At 33.5% G+C, this 21,996-nt stretch overlaps 2 protein-coding genes across 5 annotated transcripts in view; both read left to right on the top strand.

The window, feature by feature from the left end:
* Window positions 1–18,484, top strand: LOC111710774 (uncharacterized). 4 transcript variants are annotated; one of them, XM_023484913.1, is made up of 14 exons: window positions 1–118; window positions 2,714–2,841; window positions 6,230–6,327; window positions 6,544–6,590; window positions 7,163–7,245; window positions 8,963–9,089; window positions 11,411–11,652; window positions 11,908–11,969; window positions 13,409–13,520; window positions 14,595–14,623; window positions 15,607–15,699; window positions 17,164–17,216; window positions 17,795–17,896; window positions 18,400–18,484. In XM_023484913.1, exons 1-14 carry the CDS (start codon window positions 6–8, stop codon window positions 18,401–18,403), a joined length of 1,293 nt encoding a protein of 430 aa, XP_023340681.1. In that variant the 5' UTR covers window positions 1–5; the 3' UTR covers window positions 18,404–18,484. The 4 variants fall into 4 exon arrangements, with proteins under 4 accessions (XP_023340681.1, XP_023340673.1, XP_023340690.1 ...); XM_023484905.1 differs by lacking the exon at window positions 18,400–18,484 and adding an exon at window positions 18,065–18,382 and having other exon boundaries at window positions 17,795–17,919; XM_023484931.1 differs by lacking the exons at window positions 1–118; window positions 18,400–18,484 and adding exons at window positions 1,728–1,938; window positions 18,065–18,382 and having other exon boundaries at window positions 17,795–17,919.
* Window positions 18,400–21,996, top strand: part of LOC111711040 (uncharacterized) — a 13,890-nt gene continuing 10,293 nt past the window's right edge. Inside the window, exons 1-3 of the mRNA XM_023485275.1 lie at window positions 18,400–20,316; window positions 20,807–20,947; window positions 21,673–21,993. Coding sequence (XP_023341043.1) covers window positions 18,405–20,316; window positions 20,807–20,947; window positions 21,673–21,993 — 2,374 coding nt within the window. The 5' untranslated portion in view covers window positions 18,400–18,404. The remainder of the gene's footprint in view (window positions 20,317–20,806; window positions 20,948–21,672; window positions 21,994–21,996) is intronic.

A 21,996-nucleotide genomic window follows, 5' to 3' on the forward strand; every position in this document is an offset into this window, starting at 1 on the left:
TTTTAATGTTCCCTGTAACTATCCAGTCCTTTATGTACAAGATTAAGATGGAGTATGCGAAGGATTTGGAGAAACGAGGGATCGGTTTTGTGAATGAAAAGTTTGCCTGGAAACTGAGGAAAAATATTCACTCTATAATAACAAAGTTTGTGCCAAAAACATTTGATCATTTTCCTCATATTTGGTTCTTCGTTCTGACAACAATATCGTAAATTAAATTACAGGTTTGACATTCAAGAATGAGATTTGAATGAGACTGTTGACGTAGTTGTAAGTGCCCTCTACTCCAGTTTAAAGATTTAACGCACAATTCACAACAGAGCCCGTTCTCTCCATAGAAGTGGTCGTGTAGTTCACTTACTTTGAGGGACGATATGTTGGCCGCTAGATATTTTATGCTAAATTCTTATCTGATAGATAGATATTTCTCCGTACATTTGACGACCAATATAGGAGACGTCAAGTTGTCGACCAATGTAGTTCATGGAAGGAACGGCCTCTGTGTCCTTTAAATGAATCAGAGCAACCGGGAGGAAGGAAATCGTCGTTTTTTCTAAGTACAGTGATCAGCTTCTGACAAGTATGCGCAAGTTCCTTTACAGAGAACCTACAAATAAAATTTTGCATGTAGAAAAACAAGGATATCTTCATCAATTTTGTTATAACGAAAGGATACTGTTGGGTAACAGGCATGTCAATTGTCTGTGTTGAAGTTAATGGTTTAAGTAATAAATTTAGTCCGATTCCTTGAATAATATTTCTTAATATTAAATAAATTTAGTCCGATTCCTTGAATAATATCTCTACGGTTTAAGTAAAAAATTTAGTCCGATTCCTTGAATAATATCTCTTAATATTAAATAAATTTAGTCCGATTCCTTGAATAATATTTCTTAATATTACATAAAAAAACAGGCATGTATATTGTTGAAGTTAACGGTTTAAGTAATAAATTTAGTCCGATTCCTTGAATAATATCTCTTAATATTACATAAAAAAACGTGCACAACTTTTAATATTGAATACACTGACAACAGTATAAATATATTTTTTGATACCTTTAACAGGGCACAAACATTCGATGATGCTGTGACGGGAGTAACAGCACATATATAACATGTTCTTTTAGAGAAACCTTTAAACCTGGATCTGGTACGCGATAACTGAGATATCCATATTTTCCTAACTGAACTCAATTTATTAGTTACAGTTGTAGGGGTTGTAAGATTATATAATTAAAAAGATGGCGATTTTCAATGTTAATTTTGAAATATCAAGCTTTTTAACAACCTGGATAAACATAAACCTGAAAACCTGTCGATAAAAAAAGCTTCTCTTTGAGAACATGTAACTTGTAATTCATGCAAAGCTAGAGAACAATCCATAACATTGTATTCATTGTAATGAAATAATATCCTGCCACAAGCGATTTAATAACCTTCAAATGCACTTCAGTATTGCTTAGTTGTCGTCTTTATATTCTACAGTTTTCTTGTTATCCCTGTATATTGTTTGTTTTGCTACTATAAACAAGATTTCTTCAGATGTTAAAATGTTATTGATATTTTCCTTAAAATTAAGGTTTTGCAGAATGTTATGTTTTCTTTTTAAGAAGTTTTGTACAAGAAAATTGTATTTTTATTTGAGTGTCTGAAGAAAAGCAAAGAAAGCAATCATCGTTGAGAATACCCAAGTTTAAAGGGTACTGTTGTAAATCAAACATGTTACAGGGTTAATAAGAAAGGATGAGACTTTAATGACTTGAAACACTCTGGCCTAAAGATTTTAATGAGATATTTTGAAAGAAACAAGTTACATGAGTGAGTCGACTGGAATTCCCTGACTTCTTGAATTGAATTAAAACTACCGGAGAGAACATTGAAAGTGAGAACGAAGACTGAATAAAAACCGTACTGTCGCTCTGAAGTCTCATTCTTTGTGAGTAACCTTCTTAATGCCTTTTAAACATAAACTTTTTAATTGACAGCACAGAGAGCATAATTCTAATGCGTTGAAAGCAAATAATAACAAATTGATAGAAATTATTGGAAATCTTCACAGACATATTTAATGCGTGGACGTACACCAAAACATTTCGTATACATGATATCTATCATTTAGAACACTTTAAACCATGATATCTATTATTTACAACACTTTTAACCATGATATCCATCATTTACAACACCTCAAACCATGATATCTATCATTTAGAACACCTCAAACCATGATATCTATCATTTAGAACACTTTAAACCATGATATCTATCATTTAGAACACTTTAAACCATGATATCTATCATTTGCAACACCTAAAACCATGTTTTCAATTATTTACAACACTTCAAACCATATTTTATTTATTCTTAATAGAATCAGAACAGTTTTAAAATGCTCGATTAAGTATTATTACCAATGTACTTACAGTGATAAACAGAAAACTCTGGAATTGGAAGTCAAATCAACTTTTAGACTCAAATTATGACTCCATATCGTCTAATGAACATGAGGTGAAGCAAGAACGCAAAGAAATTTGAACAGACCTATGTTTCACTTAAGTTATTTAACAACTTACTAGTAAAATGTAACAACATCAATTGCATTTTATTTCTTTAATGTCGTCTTCCTATTCTAAAGTTTTCTGGTTATCACTGTATGATTCGTCACGAAGACTCCAAAACAAAGTTAAAACTATTGAATATTCTTGTATTAGAGTCCTGACAAGTGTTCTCGGGAATATTGTTGTTCTCCTGAGTTTCCCGATGTTAACATTATTCACCGGGTTCCTGGTTGGGTTCATCACTACTCTCATGATCCTCTTCATGGTCTGGTTATCCATAGGTTAGAACTGCTAGAGGAGTTAAAGCAAAGATTTAGAGAAAAAAGGATGATTTATATGTCAAGGATAAACAGCTCTGAACTGCTGAACTGTACAAAATCCGGAAAGGAACTGAACACAATCTCGATATTTTTTCAACCTGATAATGTAAACCTTTGATATTTCATATCATCAACATTTTACTTATCAGAAATCATAGTATGAAATATTTAAGATCTACGACATAAGCTTGCAAATATATATAGATTTTAAAATCAGATTGTGTGACGTGTTCAGTTAATTTTTTTCCAGTTTCCGGAATTTTTATTTTCAAAAAACTGTCTCGCATTAGTTAGTTCTCCCTTCATTTTCTGTCGCAAATGCGGTAGTTTGAAACGCACTGTGTGTGCTCATTTTTACCTATAGGAGACCAGGTAATAACTACAAACATAAGAGCGAGCATGAACTCTTTCTCTTCGGCTCACCTCTATTTGCACATATTGTGATGATAAACTAATATTAAAATTGCTATGAGAATAATTTAATTAGAGAAAAGTAGTTGAACTTCCGAAAAGTGGTTTAACTTAGTGTATTTAGTTCAACTACATCCTGGACTAACTATGAACGAAACGCGTTCGGTTTCTTTTCTTTGAATTCAACAATATTCATTTTTGTCTTTAATTCACCAATATTTAAACTTACGGAGTTGTCTTTTTCTTTTAAAACATATTTGCCGAAAATAAGTATAAAAGAAAAAAACGAAAAGTTAAAGTTGAATAGGTCAGTTAATAGGTCAGTTGCTTGGTTAATTATCAATTATCGAACTGTTAATTCCGTGTGAGTATTACTTGCATCGGATTAAAGGAATTAAGTTTTTGCCACAAACCCAAATTATTCTTATAAACCTGATGTTGTAAGCCTTTGATATATCAAATATTAATTATCTGATCTTGCAGAATACATAGTTTGAAATATCTAAGGTCTTTGACATTTAGATTCAAAGATATTTTTGGCCCCTAATCTAATTTTTATATGTTAAACATGTTTTTAAAAAAAAATTATTAATAGAACATTAACTATACGTTAATTTAATTATCCCAAATCAATCCTTACTTGGCCCTTATTTAATAGTTTGTAAATACATAGAACGCGGATTAACTGATACTGTTATTTCTTATAATTTGTGTGTCCTAAAACACATGAGAATTAATTGAAGAATTATGATAATGAATACAATGTGTGCAGAAAGTGCCCGGTTTACAGATTTTGGTTCTGGAAAGAAGTTCCACCGGAAGTAAACATTGTACCGTTCAAGGAGACTATTTCAGGAACTCAATTTTCAGAAATCACGGGATTTAGTTATTCATCAAAGGAATTGAGTTTTTTGCCACAAACTCAGACTTTTTGATCCCTTTATCTTTGCAACCCTAAGTCGTAGACAGATATTTCAAATAAATTCTGTTAGATCGAATAATATATGTTTGAAATATCAAATGTTTAAACCAACAGGTTTCAAAGATATTAGGATTAGAAGATTTTAGTTAATGGCATAGTCACTGTGGTTCAAAGGTCTCAAGCTCTTATGAAAAAATTGCTGAGAATTTTGCCAGCAACTTCTTAAAAACCATAGCTAACAACAAGTGCTATATAGTGCTAAAATGTACATGTAAAGGGCTACAGAAAAGCATAAGTGAGTAAAAGCGGTAAAATCCAAGCCCAAGGTGTTGCGACACTTCAAAGTCGACCCTGTCTTAAAAATTGAAGAGACTTTTTATAAGCAGACTGAAAAGGAGTAATTGGAAGTGTACTGCTAGATTTCTGCGTGAGAGTGTGCACATCTTGGTTTGCAGTGTAATTTTTCTAAAGATTTTACGAATTGTTAAATCAACACTTTACAGATTAAAAACATAATATTTAGTAACCTTTTATTTATTGAGTGCCACAAACTCAACTGTTCTTATCTTTTTATCTATGCAACCTAATGGTGTTTATATTTTTAAACTAAGATTAATTAATCTAACATAATTCATAGTTTTAAATATCTAAGGTCTACGACATTGGGTTGCAAAGATAGATGGATTAGAAAATCAGATTTTGTGCCAAAGACTCAATTCTTGCTTTTCTTTGGTTGCAAACTTAGTATACAACACACCTATAGCTGTAGAGTATCTTTAAACTACATTAATATTTGAATATTTCAAACCAACATAATTGTGAGCTCAAATATTTTGAAAGTTGTGTTTAAGTTGACGGATTAACTGAAATGATATTTCATCTCTGGCCTCCAATTCTTGGTCCCTTTATCCTAGACAAATATAAAGCTCAAGGAAATAAAACCCTTGGTAAGATCTAAAGTTATATAAAAGGGACTGTAAGTGTAATTTTACCCTTGAAACCTTAATCTGCTCAAGTATTAATTAGATTTAATTTTTAATAATTACGAGTTTACAAGTAAACAAAGAGAAACTGTTATATTAACGCCTTTTCTTCTCGTTTATGTGTATCCATGCTGTTTGAAAGCTTGGTAGAAACCAAAATTTAATCATAAAGTCGTCTTCATTGTATTAAATCTGAAAATATTATTTGCTTGTATGTCTGTCTGTCTGTCCGTTTGCATCCAATAAACGTCAAAACTGCTGAACCGATCAAGTCTAAATTTTGTATGGAACCTCACATGACCCCAGAGAAGTTTTATGAATGATCAAAATTTCAAAAGTTAGCCTCCAACAAAATACCATTTCCATTAAATTTTAAAAATCTACGAATTGTTTTTATAAAATCCGCGAACTTTATTTTGTTTTTGTTTTACAATGTACACAAAGAGAAAATGTTCTCTATTGAACTAGAAGATTGGCGCGAAGCCCCTTGAAAGCTAAGTATTAAATACATACGACAATGACTGTATAATAAAATAGGTTGCTTACAATGTTATCACTGACCAAAGGGGTGTTAAATCCAGGTTTAAGTTAGGTGTAAATGTAAAATGATGTATATGAAGTTCATGCAAGAAAGATCAAATGTAGATTAAATAATGTAAAAGAAAGACCACATCTCAATCTCATTCTTGATTTAGTAAGTTTACTTTGTGTTTGAGATGTTATAGGAAGTAGGCTGTGCTTGAGATGTTATAGGAAGTAGGCTGTACTTGAGATGTTATAGGAAGTAGGCTGTGTTTGAGATGTTATAGGAAGTAGGCTGTTTTTGAGATGTTATAGGAAGTAGGCTGTGTTTGAGATATTATAGGAAGTAGGCTGTGTTTGAGATGTTATAGGAAGTAGGCTGTGGTTGAGATGTTATAGGAAGTAGGCTGTGTTTGAGATGTTATAGGATGTAGGCTGTGGTTGAGATGTTATAGGAAGTAGTCTGTTCCTAAAATTCTGATTGATTGAGGTTTAATATTTTGTTGTTTAGTAAGTGTGATTGTTGATGTCCTGGGGCAGTATCTGACTATAAAGTTCCCGACCTCCAACTTTTCCAGGTTTAAGAGTTTGTACAGCAAACCTATTCAGGAACCAGAGACAAATCTTTATTACACCACAAGTACATTTTCAAGGGGGGGGGGTTTAAAAAGGTTAAAGCAGCAATTTTAACTTTGAAGTTTTTCTGCTAATTTTAAATTTAAATTTTATTTCAAACGATAAAAAACTGAATTTTTATTATAAGGCTTAAACGCTTTTAAAAATTAAAGAGCGTGATTTTTCTAAAGATTTAATCTTGATTTCTAGGAGATCCCTGTCTTCTGTTATACTATAAAACTAGATTTAACTCGCAGGAATTTAAACATTTTAGCTGAATTCGACAGAAACATTGTCAAGCATTTTTTCATTAATAAATCTTAACATTTTAATTATGAAGACCAAGGATTTAACACTTCAAGAGAATTTAAGCGTAATTTAAAGTGACCCTCCATGCAAAAATGGCAATTCCCGATTCACAATTGTACCCTTCCAACCTTTATCTGATCAATAATGTGGAGGATTGTGTCGTTTGGTTTGAAAGTCTTTAATTTTGATAATTCCTACATGCTTTCCTAGAAAATTAGTGTATGTGACAAGTGTTAAGTTCCTTTAATGTGATCTCATAATAGATTTGCATGCTTTTATAAATGGAACTGAGTTTTTGCCACAAATTCAAATTTTCTAATCCTTTTATCTTTGCAAGCTGATGGTTAAATTTTTGATATTTCTAACATAGACTATTTGATCTGACAAGATTCATAGTTTAAAATAAGGTCTGCGAAAACGGGTTGCAATGATATAGGGATAAAGAATTAGAGTTTTTGACTAAAACTCATCTAAATTACTCAAAAGGATCAGAATTAAGCATAAAATTTATAATTGCCAGTGAGATCAGAATACAGATGCCACCAGAAAGTAACTCCAGGAAGATTTTCAGCAAGAAAGCTCCCATTGTCATCACCTTTAAAGGTTTTTTTCCTCATTGCTTTAATTACCTTATTTTTAATTAAATTTCTTTCTGAATCTTACTTGCAAACTGGGATTACAGAACAGGCAGCTTTCAGGAATGACAGGACTGCACACTGTGCTATATTTAAATAAAACTATTTTTGATAAGACTTTATCTCCTTTGAAGAGGGTTATAAAGTTTGAAAAACAACAATTTTTGATTATATGAGTTGTTGAACCTATTTTGGACCTTTTCTCAATTTCTTAATAAAATAACTTAGATTGATTAGAAACAAACGTAAATATTTAAACACAAATTAAAACTTGATATAAATTAATTTTCACTTAGTTTCTTTCTTACAGAATCTTGCTTATAAAAGAGTCTTTTGAGATCTGGAAGAATTTGAACTTGTTGGTGAACTGTTTTAAAATCTTTAGAAGATATCTTTTCTAATCACTAACCACATGATTCAGCCTGCTGATAAAAAGTCTCCTCAATTTTTTATATAGGGTCGACTTTGTAGTGTCACAATGCCTTGGGCTTTAAGCTTTTAAGCACTGTAAAGGAATAGTTGTTAGCTTTGGTTTTTTAGAAGTGATTGGCAAAATTCTCAGCGATTTTTCTTGAGAGCGTGAGACCTCTAAATCACAGTGTGAACATTGAACAGCAGTATTTCATAAACGGCCATATTGGCTGAACTTCATTCTGTATTCTGGTTCCAGATTTCCCAGTTCTATCTGAAATTAAAAATCGATGAAAAAAATAGAAAAGAAAAGAGAAGGAAAGAATGAATAGATGAAAGAAAAGAAAGTAAAGAAAAGAAAGTAAAGAAAAGTATTTAGAAGAGGAAAGAAAAACTGAACAACAACTTTTTCGAAAAAATTTTGAAAAAATAGTTTTATTAAATAACGAACAATTACCCTATTAAATGACAAGTTTATGGCCGGTGTTCAAGGGGTTGTTCAATTTTAATCTTTACAGTCTGCATTAGCGATCTATTCTCTTGCATATCTATGGTTTTTTACACACTTAAAATAAAGTTCTATAGTATAAAATCTAGATTTCTTGATAATTTAAGTTTTGAATTCATCTTTGAAAACTACGAATAATTATCAATTTAAGGCTCAGTGACATTTGCCTTAATACTTATGCCATATATACATTTGCCATAATTACATCCCATTTATACTTTTGCCAAAAGTAACACTTCTAACAAGGTTGCCGGGAGAGATATGAACATATGTAATTTTCTAATAAAAAAATATATAGTATTGCAATTAAGTTGTAATTATAGCAAGCGTGACCATTATGGCAAGTGTAACTTATGGCAAACATACTATGGCAAGTGTAATTATAGTAAATGTATTTATGGCAAATATGTAACTGAACCTTAATTTGAAAATCTAAATACTAAATAAGTCAATATTTTTTATTTGTGGGAATTATTCCCACAACCTTTATTTTTGAATATTTTTGAATATATCCTTCATAAACACTGTTTTTTTGTTAAACTTAAAAAAAAGAAGAAGTCTGGGAAATTCTAATTGTCTAATCTCAATATCTTTGCAATCTGATTGTGAAAACCTTATATTTTTAAAGCTTAGATTATTTTATCTAATTGTTTAAATATCTAAGGTCTTATGAGGTTGCAAAGATATTGTGATTAGAAAATCAGAGTTTGTCACAAAGACTCAACTCCTTACTTTCTTATTTGTTACTGTAAGCAATTTTCTTTAGAGCAAACTCTGTATCTGTTCCCTAGAGTTGGCAGGGATAAAGAAATACTTCTGAAAATAATCCTCATCAAATCCGGACTTACTTATTTGAAAACAAACCTCAGGGATGAAGACAGTTTGGTGGACAGGAATGTATTTAAAATATTTGAGAATTACCTCCCCCCCCCTCCCCCAAAAAAATAAAACAACAACAAAAAATGTTTAGTTCTTTTATTTATATTAACCTGGAGACTAAAAGCTTATTTTTCTTTGATGAAACTATACAGGAACAGAACAACCGCCTCTACGCCAATCCCCCAAGTTTGTCTAATCTCCATATCTTTGCAAAGTTAGGGTTTGTAGCGAGTGTTCAGCTCAAATTGCATTTATCTACCTTAAAACATTTGTTTTCTAAATAATTAAATTAAATAAATTTTGATTTAAATGAACAGTAAAGGAAAAATAAAGTGGGTATAGGCTGAAACCTGAGAATCTCGGGAGTTTAACGATACCTATAAGACATCTATCTGATGCTCCTGTCCCGCGAAATTGGAAAAAAACTGTGTCAAAATTATACCAAAATGTATAGATGTAAAACATTCATCCGTATCACGTGACCAGAACTCCCTCCGATGGTAGTGCAGAATACTGGTCACTTGAAACAGACAGAGACACGTGACAATAATACTTTACTGCATTGGTTGGAGTTCTGGTCACGTGATCCGGACGTATGAATAATATTATCAATTATATCTAATAAAAATGAAAAATTATTAAATTCAAATAATAATAGAAGCAAACCCGAGATTCTCAGGCTCCTCTGGGATATTGTTGTTATCAGATTGGTTGCGTATTTGTTGAAAATGATCTGTTTAATACTATACAACTCTTATAGAAAATCTTACATATATACATTTTGGTATAATTTTGACAACGTTTTATATCAATTTCTCTGGACAGGTTGAACTCTTATATGTCTCAATCAACTCCTGCCAATTCCCCCTTTCACTTTTCCTCTACAGTGCCTTTAAGGTTTATATTTTTTAGGGGCTCTTAAATGGACAACAAAGAATTTGAATGAATTTTAAATGATCTCAACTAACCCTTTGAAGAGGGGAGGAAGGCCAGCCACAACAATTTCTCATCCAAGCCACATTCTCCTCATTTTATCGTCCGAGCCACCTCGAAATCCTCATCCTTCGCTTATTATGTGTTTCTAAGTTTCTAATTCTTACAGATAAGCTATCTTTTAAAAATCAGGCCACGTTAGGGCATAAAATATGGAAAGACTTCAAAGCCGTGAGAATGAGGTCAAACTTTATTTACGTGAAACTTAAATCTCTTCTGCCTCCGTAATGGCTTACCTTCGTGATACAAAATAAATAGCAAAATATTTGCCATACCTCTGCCTATAATTTTCCCCATGGAACCACCCGAAAAAAATCTATGGCTTTCGCAATAATTAACATAAAAGATTAAAGTTCTACAAACTTGGAATTTTTTGCGGCATTCTACACGTACCTAGATTTTCTGAAAATGTGCGTAAGAAAGGTGTATATTTTTCAGGACATAGCACTGACATACTAATTCTATTGAAAGTATTTTTTTCGATTTACAAAAATGTAATATTTCGTTAAATGCTCTAACGTGACCCGATTCTTAGCTAAATTGTTCTATCTTGGATAATTGCGCACTTTTAAGTGATAATATTCGAAGAACGAGGATTTCGAGGTTGCTCGGACAAGAAAATGAGGAGAATGTGGCTCGGAATATAAATTGTTGTGGGGCCTTCCTCCCCTCCTTTGGATAACATTGACATGATAATACATCTATTGAAAAGATGTTGGGGAAGGTATACGTTAACTCCAGGGAGTAAGGAATAGAAGGGAGATATAACTGACGCGGTTCGCCCTACCATTATGATTATGATTATGATTATACATGCTTTGCAGACGAGTACTCCATTTGTATATGAAGTATTTGTCTGATGTACATTTATTGCGTATACAATAACCTATTTTGAATATTTCACATACAAATGGAGTACTCTTCTGCACAGCATGTATAATCATATGGTAGGGCGAACCGCGTCAGTTACATCTCCCTTCTATTCCTTACTCCCTGGTTAACTCACTTCTATAAAGTCCAGTTTATTTGAATTACTTAGTCGACCTCTGGGCAACATAGAGCAATTTATACTGAAGACAAAATGTAACTGAGATTAATTTGACATTGACAACAGACAATTACTGATAAACTAAACTAACAACTAAATTATCTTTGTTGTAAAGAATTTGTGTCCTTGCCCCAAACTTTCTAGTTCCTACCCAATGTCATAGACCTTAAAGTTTGAAAACTATGGATTCTGTTAAATTTAAATAATTAACTTTAAAATATTGGGATTAAAAAGACTGAATTCCTTACCTTACTTTTTTATCTAAAACAAATTTTATTACATACATGATGTCAGAGTTATACGAGAGTGCAACATTCTTGGTGTTCAGTCTTCCTCTGACCCTGATCATAGCATGGAGATCATGAACGTCCTGATCAATAGACTCGGATCCAAGCTTGTTTCTGAGTACACGATAGATCAGATCATCAGGAACGTGATGATGGGGAAGCTGAACAAGTATATCGGCAGGTTCTTCAACAACTACGGTTTAGTTGATCTCTATACGGGCAAGATGTGGCCGGTCATTAAGAAATTAGGTAAATCATTTTGTTCCCGACTAGGGTAAAGGTATATATACTTCAAGCTGCGCAGAATGTTTCAAAACAAAAAATATAAATTATACCAAAATCTGTTTTTTGAACTTTTTTTAGAAACATGTTAATATTGCACACCGCCCTGAAGTGCAGAATATTTGTTTAGATGGAAATCTTGCATAGTTGGATCCAAAAATTAATTCTATATTGAAGATCTCTAAGCTTTATATAAATTATTACTAACATGTTTATTTGCAGGAGAGCCCTGGTTTAATCTTCAAGGATTATGGGCTAAGGTTATCCTCTGCCAGTCTTCAGAGGTAATATTATAATTCAGGTATAGTAATTAGTGGTCGGCCATGTACTTCAAATGTACTAGAGTTTGCAGTGTTGTGGATGCAGTACATTTTACAATCTAATCTTGAATACTGTAGTATATAGTACTGTGAAATATTCCACCTAATGGGGCTTTAAGGCTTTCAGCCTTTCAACTCCATATTTTGCATAAGCGGTGCAGTAATGGGTTTCATTAATTTTGCCTATGTCGGAAAGACTCTAAATTCGGGAGAAAGTAGGGATCTTCTATGGGAGTCCCTCTATACCTTCCCTTTCTGATCTACTCCAAACTTCCCTCTTTCCTACCTGCTCTACAATTCGATTTCACAAGAACTATTTGGATAGGTCGTAAAAGTTAGCATCAAGAAACAAGAAGAAAAAAGAAAATTGAACAGGAAAATGGAAGGGAACTCTCCAGTGATAAGCTTTACGCTATCTATTTTTCCCTAAAGCAAATGGAGAAAGCATTGAAGATGGGGCTGGGAGACGTCTCTCCACCCACCTCAATTTCACCCTGATAGAAAATACACTTGAAATTTGTGTTTGTAGCTGAATCAGTTCAGTTCTAATGTAGTTGCTGATTCATCTAATGTGTCTAGTGCAGAAAAATCGTTAAAGCACCTTAACCTTTAGTTCTAAAGCTGGAAATTTGGCTAACTACAACGATTTCTCAAAAAATTTTTTTTTTCAAAATTAGCAGAAATATCATTGAAATATGTAGAACAAAAAGAAAATGAAGAACAAGGAATATAGAAATTTCAAAATATTTACATCTGCTATCATATATCTCTTTAAAGAATTTTGTTAAAACTATAATCTTATAAAAAAGTTCTATTTACCCCATTATATGCCCTACCCCAACTAGAACTACAGTTTCTTTTAAGTACAGGCTAGGCAAATGTCTAATAATACATTTGTTTATATAATAACGACATAAAAAAATACTATGGATTGAACTTTATACATTAACATGACATACATATCATATAATATTATTCTAATAAAGGGAGAAATATTTTTTTATTTCTTGCATTATTATTGATACTAAATACTGCTTCTTAAACCATGCTAATTTTTTTATGTTCATTTTTAGAGTTATTAATAAAAGTAATACCATAAGAATACTGAAAGTAAATAAAGGAATTTTTGTTCAAAAAGAAAAAAGAAAATATCCTCCCTTCTTACAATCTATCATAATTTAGTTTTCTTGGGCCACTTGAAATAAAGGCATCAAGAACACTGTTGTCCCAAATGAGGCAAGCTTGTCCTGTTCCAGGTCTAAAGCCTTTGGAGTAATAACTTTGTAAAAATTCTCCATTTCACTCAGGGTGAGGGATAATGGACTGCCCCCCCTTTCCCCCCTGAAACCGCCTATGATTTAGGATACTACTGAACTTTATTTTGTGAAACTATTTTTTTTTAGCTACAGTCTATAACTGTTGCTCTGAACAAGCTGAGTGGGAAGAACACTGTTTTTCCTGGTAATGATGAGAGTAGGAGTACAGAGGAGGAGAACCAGGAGAATCCACATCTAGGGATCATAATTCTCATCAAATAAAATAAAATAGATGCTAAAGAAAAGATTAATGATTTCATGATTATGCTTGTTGTCATTGTCGCCAATCATCAGATCATTAGATCTCTTCTTATTCATATAGTCCAAGGAAACTTGCAGCCTCCTGTGGTTTGAACTAGAGACTGCACTTGGGTTAGGTGGGTGGGTTTGGAGGGGCAAATGAATATATGGTTTGTGTCATGTGGAGTTCCCTGGTAGTTAGGGCAGATATTTTAAATGTTGCTGTCTATCCTAGACATGTAAGAGTTTTATAGGTAGATTAAAAAAGGACAGATAATCTCGGCCTCACAGCTGTAGACAGGAAGTGTTTTTACTATTTTCAGCATATAAATAAGGGAATATAGAAGGATTTATTTCCTACAAAGCTTCGTCTAGATTTGTTGGGATGGCTTTGCTCCCTCTCATCTCCAGGTTGCTCTTGTATAGTACAAGTTCGGTCTAAAAGAGTAAAGGATTTGGAAGTAAAGACAGATAAAACTCTAAACTCTGATAGTTTACTCTTGAGATCATCTAAGGTGTGAGAAGCTATTTTCTCTGGTAACAAGTAATACAAACCCATGGCGTTGAGAATTCAGAAAGATAAAAATATTTTTTTTAAACTAACCATATTAGAATACAATTTCTACAATAACTCTTTTAGTTTTATTATTCCTGAGATCTGTGATACTGATATTCGCCAATCTTTCTTTTCATTCTGGTTGCGCATCTGCAACTGTGTCATTTTTACCATTTTATATTCAGTTGCAAGACAACATCATCAGATGGCTAATTATCTCTTAAGAAGTGAATCAAACAAATATAAGCTTAGTCGCTTTAAGGGAGGAAGGAGGTCGAAATAGATTGTGAATATTTTAAATATTAAAGAGGCAGAAGTGAAAAAATGGCGTACGAGATTCTTCCTTCATTTTTTCTCTCTAAATTGTGAAAACGTGAGTATAAAAACAATATCTATCTCTATATTTCCTAGGGGGGGGGCATCCTCTCTAATGTATTCATACGCCCCTGTTAAGAAGATAAGTATGATAATAACTAGACAAAGAGACTGCCGGCTCTATATCCAAGGTAATTTGGTAAATCATAAAAAAAGCATTCTTGATATTAAAAATACTTTATAAAGTTAAACAAACTTATTATTGAATTTTTTATTAATTGCAATCAATGTATTTTTGTTGAATGTTTGTCGAATTTTACACCATTTCTAGCGTATAAGTCTTATTTTTCAATTAAAGTTTGTTAATTAAAAAATGTTAAGTTTCTTTGCTCCTTGAAAATATTCATGTACCAAACCTGCAGATTAAGTACAAATACAGTCTAGGAAAGTAACTAGTGGAACTAGAGAAATACTCATGACCTGAGAAATACCCATGTCCAGAGAAATACCCATGTCCAGGGGAATACCCATGGTCCAGAGAAATACCCATGCCCTGAGAAATACCCATGTCCAGAGAAATATGCATGTCTTGAGAAATACCGATGTCCAGAGAAATACCCATGTCCAGAGAAATACGCATGTTCTGAGAAATAACACAGCTTTATTGACTTGCGTTGTTTCCTTCTAAACATAAAGTTGACTTAAACCCTGTCTTTGACCTTTCTTTCATCCGACCTAGAGAAAACTGAACTCAGCTTTTCCTAACAAAATGTTTTCATAAGTTGCATTTTGCACAGGGGGTTACCAACAATGGATGAAACTTCAGAGACTTTGCCAGAAATTTTTATTTTCTAATCTCTATATCTGTGCAACCCAATTTCAAGCTATGAATTTTTCTAGATCAAAAACCTTTGGTTTAAATCTCAAAGGTTTACGCCACATGGTTAGATAGATATATGGATTAGAAAATTAGAGTTTGTGACAAGGACTCAATTCCGTTCAGTCTGTTTCCTTTTATTTATTCCCTCCAACTATAAAGTTTATTCTTTCCATCTGCTATAAATCATTAAATAAGCCACTTTAAACTCCACATTCAAGGCAAAAGAATGTTATATTTGAAGAGTTTTAAGTTGTCTTTATTAGTCTCATCCTTTGTGGTTAACCCTGTATTTAGTTTATAGAGGAGGTTGGATGTCTCAGTTTCACCCTGGATGTTATTGAATACGAGTTAATTCTGATCATTAACGTACTGCCTCCACCATCTAAGGTTTTGTTTACAATTGTAGTGTACTGCAGTTTCTGCAAGAACGAAACTTGAGACAGAGTATAATAATGAAACCCAGTATTGGAAAGTTGGAAACCTGAGATGGAATTTAAAAAATTTGAGCCGCGGTTTAAATCCGCCAAAACCCGGTTTAAATTAAGCGCCGGTTTAAATCTTGAAACATTTGATGCAATTTTAAGAGGAACCAACCATATTTAAACCGCGGCTTAAATTTAAACCGCCGCTCAAATTCTTTAAATTCGGCTACCGGTTTCATGAATGGGGTAAGGCAGGCTAGTAGATACAAATAGATTATCAAGTACAATAGGTGGCAACAGAGAAATGGATCAATTATACACATACACAACGTCACAAGTGTGAAATATAACAAAGAAAACGAAATTTTCTCACATTATTTGACATGTTTTTCAAGATTAAATAAAAAAGTGTAAAAACAGAAAATAAATAACACATAAAATTGCACCTTTTTCACTGTAAGATAAGTCTTTATTCTAAAATTATCACTATTATTAATAATTTTTTCGGACACAAAAACTGAGTTGACACTTGTGATGTAAGAATACAGCTGTACTGAGAGTGTAAAAATACTGCGTTGCCAACTATTGTACTATTGTACAATCTATTTGAGTAGATACATAAAGAAATAGTATTTAATATTATAGGTCTTTTCACTTTCTAATTTTAATTACACAAATGTCTGAACCCAAAAAATGAAACTCGGTAGTTTTTATTCAACGACAGTCTCTTTTATTTCCGCTTCTGGAAACCAACTTTTGGTTTTATTCCTCAAAGAAAGTGCAGTACACATGTCTTTGTCGACAAATACATTATCTTCTTTGGTTGAATTGATGATTATAATATTACGTACACATAAACAATATATAAACATATCGATTGATATTTCAATATAAAACTCCTTGATTAATAAAGGTATATGTACAATGCATGATATTTACTAAGAACAAAGATTATCTTTTCTTTGTATAATTGATGTATATCCGTAAATTATTTAAATATATATATGCATATATATCATTGTACACTTGATATCTTAAATAATTTACGGATATACATCAATTATACAATGATATAGATACATAAACAATGATATTTATATTTGGATGTTTTGATTCTAATACATAACCATCTTGATTAACATTTGTTTATCTAAGTTGAATATGCATTGTACACATGGATCAACTAGTTGTTCCATGATTGTACACAATCTTCTTGATATCTTGATTAATATATCGATATGCATTGTACATAAACGTCTTGATTAATATTTGAATATACATTGTACATAAAATCTTGACAAATATATGAATATACAATATACATTGTACATAACATCATGATTATCATATAAATATAACATTGTACAGTCATAAACATCTTAACTATTTGTACTGAACATAAATATCTTTAATCTGGAAATAATTACAGATGAGGGTTTGGGTCTCAGTGTTCCAGGAACCATATGTAAATATAAAACTAAGGTAAATATAAGGTTGGTTTGCCCCACAGAGGATGAGACTTCAGACTGGTTTCTTGCAACTTCAAACTTCGATTTTATTTTTTCAACTCATTTCGTAAATTATTTAAAGACTATTATTATGACAAAAGGGGGAGGTGAAGCAGTCAATTACGCCCCCCTTATTATTGAATTTTTTATTAATTGCAATCAATGTATTTTTGTTGAATGTTTGTAAGGCTTTCAGCCTTTCAACTCCATATTTTGCATAAGCGGTGCAGTAATGGGTTTCATTAATTTTGCCTATGTCGGAAAGACTCTAAATTCGGGACCAAGTAAAATCAGGAGGTTCACCCCCCTGAATTATTCAATTTTGTTACTTTTCCTTAGTTTCATCTGTACAAAAAAATTAAACATCTTTATTTAAATAATAAATATTTAGCATTAATGATGAAAACGACTCTTTCTGACCTTTTTAAAGTAAATTTAGATTTTAGAACCAAGGTTTCTATTCATGCACCTTTTGGTATGAATTCAATATTTTCTATTTGTTGATTACAATTTACATGGGTAACTTTTAATTCTTTGTACAATAATTTACAGAGCAAGTGGAGCTAAATCAGGGATAACTGAGACAATGAACACCGTGATGCCGACAGTAGAGCGGGCCATACTGGCGGGCATCAACATGTCCCTCAAGAAGAAGTATGTCTACCCAAATATGAAAGGAAATTGATAGAAACATTGATGATTAAATTATACGCAGCACATTATTTATTTAGAAATTACAGAAGTGTCGTGAATTCCGTAAATCAAGATTTTGACGTAGATTTTCGAATGACTATTTTTATTGCTAATTAATATTTCTATTAGATTTCAGCTTTTCCTAAATTCTGCTGAACTACAAAGACGACCTGTTCATGGGATCAATGGCTGCCAGAGAATTAATTGCGGCATTATCAATATGTCGGGCGAATCGTTCTCAATGCCAATTTCATTGCTCCTTCTAATATCAGTTTTTCAATCACCTGAAATCGTTTTATTTGTACCTTATAAATTTAGAGAATGTGAGACCATTAATTAGGAAATTTTGATTTAGTAAACGTTATCATAAATACGACATAATTTACTCCTAAACTATGATCCTTTAAATTGACCTTGAATATGTTTGATAGTTTAAAAATTATTCTACATTTCTCCATTTTTAGATAGAATGGAGGAGTCGGTCTTAATTGAATTCACCCTGGAGCAAAATAGTTCGAAGGAGAGTAGAACAGAATCCAGATTTCTTGATCAAGACTTTGTCGCGATTATTCAGTCGACATCTCTCAGCTTGCCAACTACTTCATGCCCAGACTTGGTTGAATGGATACGATCTGAAGTTGAAGACGTTGAATCCCGAGAAAAGATTCAAGGTTTTGGAGTATCCTGTCTCCAGCTCTTTATCCAAGCGAACTGGACCGGAAGGAAGGATGTCCCTGAAGATTTGGAGCTTGTACCTTGGTTGACTCCGGAGCTAAAATCAGTCCTGCTTGAGTATATGATCGGAGATGGAGACAGTTCGGTAGAAGTAGCTAAACTACGAGTTCTTCTAGCTTTATCTCGACTGATCCTAACGGAATGCCGATCCTGTTTCCCCGGTCTTATCTCCGATATCTGGGCTGTTCGTTCCGCCCTGACTGTTCAATCTATACTTGAAGAAAAATCCAACAGCTTGTTTAATCTGCTAAAATCAATATTCAACGATCACAATTCGTCGGAAACTGAAGGACGCTTAAAGATAATCTGGTATTTGGAGGAGGCAAGATTTCACTATATTTATCACGATATACGAGAGTCGACCAGATGTACGGAACTGGCCGCCGAGGCAGCCGGTATGAAGGTTGAGGACACCGGAGCTTTGGGTAAACGAACCAAATTCCAAGTCCGAGATATTTCTCAGTTCACGTTGGACCTGGATATCAGTGAAGATTATACGAAGGTTGTTGAGTCTGTAGAACCGTCTCATCTTCCAACAGATATAAAGCTGGACGACGAGGTCAGACTTCACACAATTGAGTTTAAGGACGCGGATAGAGCTGTGCCGAAAACCTTGGATTCTCTTCAGCAATCTGTTCTTATTTCTAGATATTTCCTCAAGAAACGTCTTTTACCAATGGATGAATTAACAACAGAAGAGATAATGCCACATTTAACAGTTCTACTGAGCAACCCCGTCTCCTGGTCTGTTCATGTAACAGCATTATTTAACCGCTGTAAGCTTGAAAGTAGATCTAGTCGAACTGTGGAGAGAGCACGAGCCCAACTAGAAGTTCTACTCGAATCCTACCTAGCAGACACTCCTCAGACTGTTCGAACAAAAACCTGTTACTTGAGTAGGTTACCTCCTAAATGGGAAATTGAAAAAGAACTTGCTTCAGTCCTGCTTTCTATTGGTTCCACTAAGGCTGCATTAGAGTTGTATTTAAGCTTGGAGAGCTGGGACGAGGTTATAGTCTGCTACAATATGTTACAAATGAGGCATAGATCTGCTGAAATTATTAAGACGAGGATAGAGCAGCATGAAACAGCTCGGCTCTGGTGTCAGCTTGGAGACGCTACCGACGACCTGGACTGCTACCACAAAGCTTTGGAAATCTCTAAAAACAAAAACGCACGAGCATTTAAATCCCTAGGGATGCATTATTACTTTATAAAGGAATATGAAACCAGTATTGATTACTTCCAGAAATCTCTGGTCTGCAGCAGGTTCCAGCTTGATGTCCTGCTCCGACTAGGGTTTGCAGCACTCGAGATAGAAAACTGGGCAGTAGCGGCTCAAGCCTACAGAGATTACTGCTCACTAGAATCTGACAACTTTGAAGCCTGGAATAATTTATCTAAATGTTATATCATGATGAAACAAAAGGAACGAGCGTGGCGAGTTATGCAGGAGGCGGTTCGATGTGATTTTGACAACTGGAAAGTTTGGGATAATATTCTCATGATTTCCACAGATTTGGCAGCTTTTGATGAATCATTGAGAGCATTCAATCGAATCCTGGACATCAAGCAAACTCATACTGATGATTCAGTTCTCAGAATACTTACCTCTGCCGTTGTATCCGGGATACAAAATAGTTCAGGTTACCAATTTTCTTTTCTAATTTTTTTCTTGTGTACTATTCATTGGAACTTTAGAAAATGATTTAATAGAAGTGGGTCTGCTTCAGGGGTAAACATTAAAAAAAACATTTTCGAAAAGGGGGGGGCCTCAAAGTGGCAAATTGTCCCTCTCATAATTTCAACCTTTTAACCCGAAAAGTTATATATTTTGCCCTTCACACCAGTTATTTTCCCAATTTTTGCAATATAAAACCTTATGCAATTTTGTATGGAGAAGGGGAGGTTTTCATGAATAAACCGGGTGACAAGTAACACCCCAAACTGTAGTACCGATGAGGAAATTATACAAAATGTCGAAATATATTTACTGAGAAGTGGTCTTCATTGTTTATATCCTTTCTGGTTTGGTTCAACCTTCCACCAACTAAATGAATTAACAGCTCTGATCTTCATGTTGCAATGTGATTGAGACTTTTTCATTTGTCTTTGAATTTGATTTATTTTGTCCAGGAGAAAGCTCTGAGCGGCATCGTGGAGGTTTACAGAAACTGTTGGCTAGACTAACCGTCTGTCAACCCAGGGAACCTGGAGCCTGGTATCAGTACGGTATTCTCCTCACATCCGGAGCCGGAGCTAGCGCAGAGGATTTAGGTTAGAGACGTTTTATTTAATAATTTGGGAACTCAGCTTTGACTTGATTTTTCCCTTTGACCCACTCAACTTTGAATTTTAAAACCAAACTAAGAAGGTTCTCCCAAATTCCCCATTATAAATTTGAGGCAAATCGGTTAAGGATTTTTTTAGTTATGATCGGACATTCAAACAGGCATATACACACTTAGAGCTAGATAACCAATTTATATATATACTTCGCTTTTCTGTCTGTTTGTCCGTTTTTATCCAATAAACGTCTAAACGACTGAACCGATCGGACCCAAACTTTTTGTGGGACTTCACTCGACCCCAGGAAAGGTTTCTGCATGGTAGAATTTTCAAAAATTTGCCATTAACAAAATTCGATCTTTAAAAATTTTGAAAATCCGCGACTTTTTGGATAAAATCCGCGACATTTTTGTTTGTTTTTGTTTTACGATTTATACAAAGAGAAAATGTTCACAATTGAATTAGAAGATGCGTTGTATCGGCTCCCCAATTATTAACACACGATTAAAATCTACGAATAACTAAAAGAAAATTGGGATTAGCTTTTTAGTTTTTCTAAATGTTTCAAACCAAACACTTTGAATATAAACTTCATTGGGCATTTTGTCTGAGAAGTTTAAGCAATCCTGAAGATAGTAACTATTGAGGGTAAGAACTTGAGGGGTTGCAAAAAAAATTATTTTAAGCATTTTTATTGATTTCTATTTTTGTAGTGAAAGGTTGTCAGTATCTACAGAAGGCTGTTGCAGCGTTTACTGGAAAGAAAGGTTGGGATAAAGAGGTTGAAACCTGTCTCCATGTCCTAGCCTGCTCTAGGAGACTAGTTTCATGCATCCTCCAGGTTGATTCAGCTCAGCAGCTCCAGCTCGCAAACTCAGCCCGTCTTGCGCTCACCAGCGGGCTCAAGATCATGGAGAAGAGTCAGACTAGTATCAATACCGGAGAACTGGTTCCGGAGCTGGTGGAGGAGTTCAACCAAACCAAAGAAGCAGTTCAGCATTTATTAAATAAGATAGCGGAGTTAAACAAGTCCGGTT

The sequence above is a fragment of the Eurytemora carolleeae genome, unplaced genomic scaffold (genome assembly GCF_000591075.1).
Source record: "Eurytemora carolleeae unplaced genomic scaffold, Eaff_2.0 scaffold32, whole genome shotgun sequence".
Classification (NCBI taxonomy): Eukaryota; Metazoa; Arthropoda; class Copepoda; order Calanoida; family Temoridae; genus Eurytemora; species Eurytemora carolleeae.

Coding starts and splice junctions, on each gene's coding strand:
- LOC111710774 (XM_023484905.1), top strand. CDS start 6: ATGTTCCCTGTAACTATCCAGTCCTTTATGTACAAGATTAAGATGGAG. Junction 13,521..14,594: donor CCAGGAGAATCCACATCTAG/GGATCATAATTC, acceptor GATAATAACTAG/ACAAAGAGACTGCCGGCTCT. Junction 15,700..17,163: donor TACTGCCTCCACCATCTAAG/GTTTTGTTTACA, acceptor AAATAATTACAG/ATGAGGGTTTGGGTCTCAGT.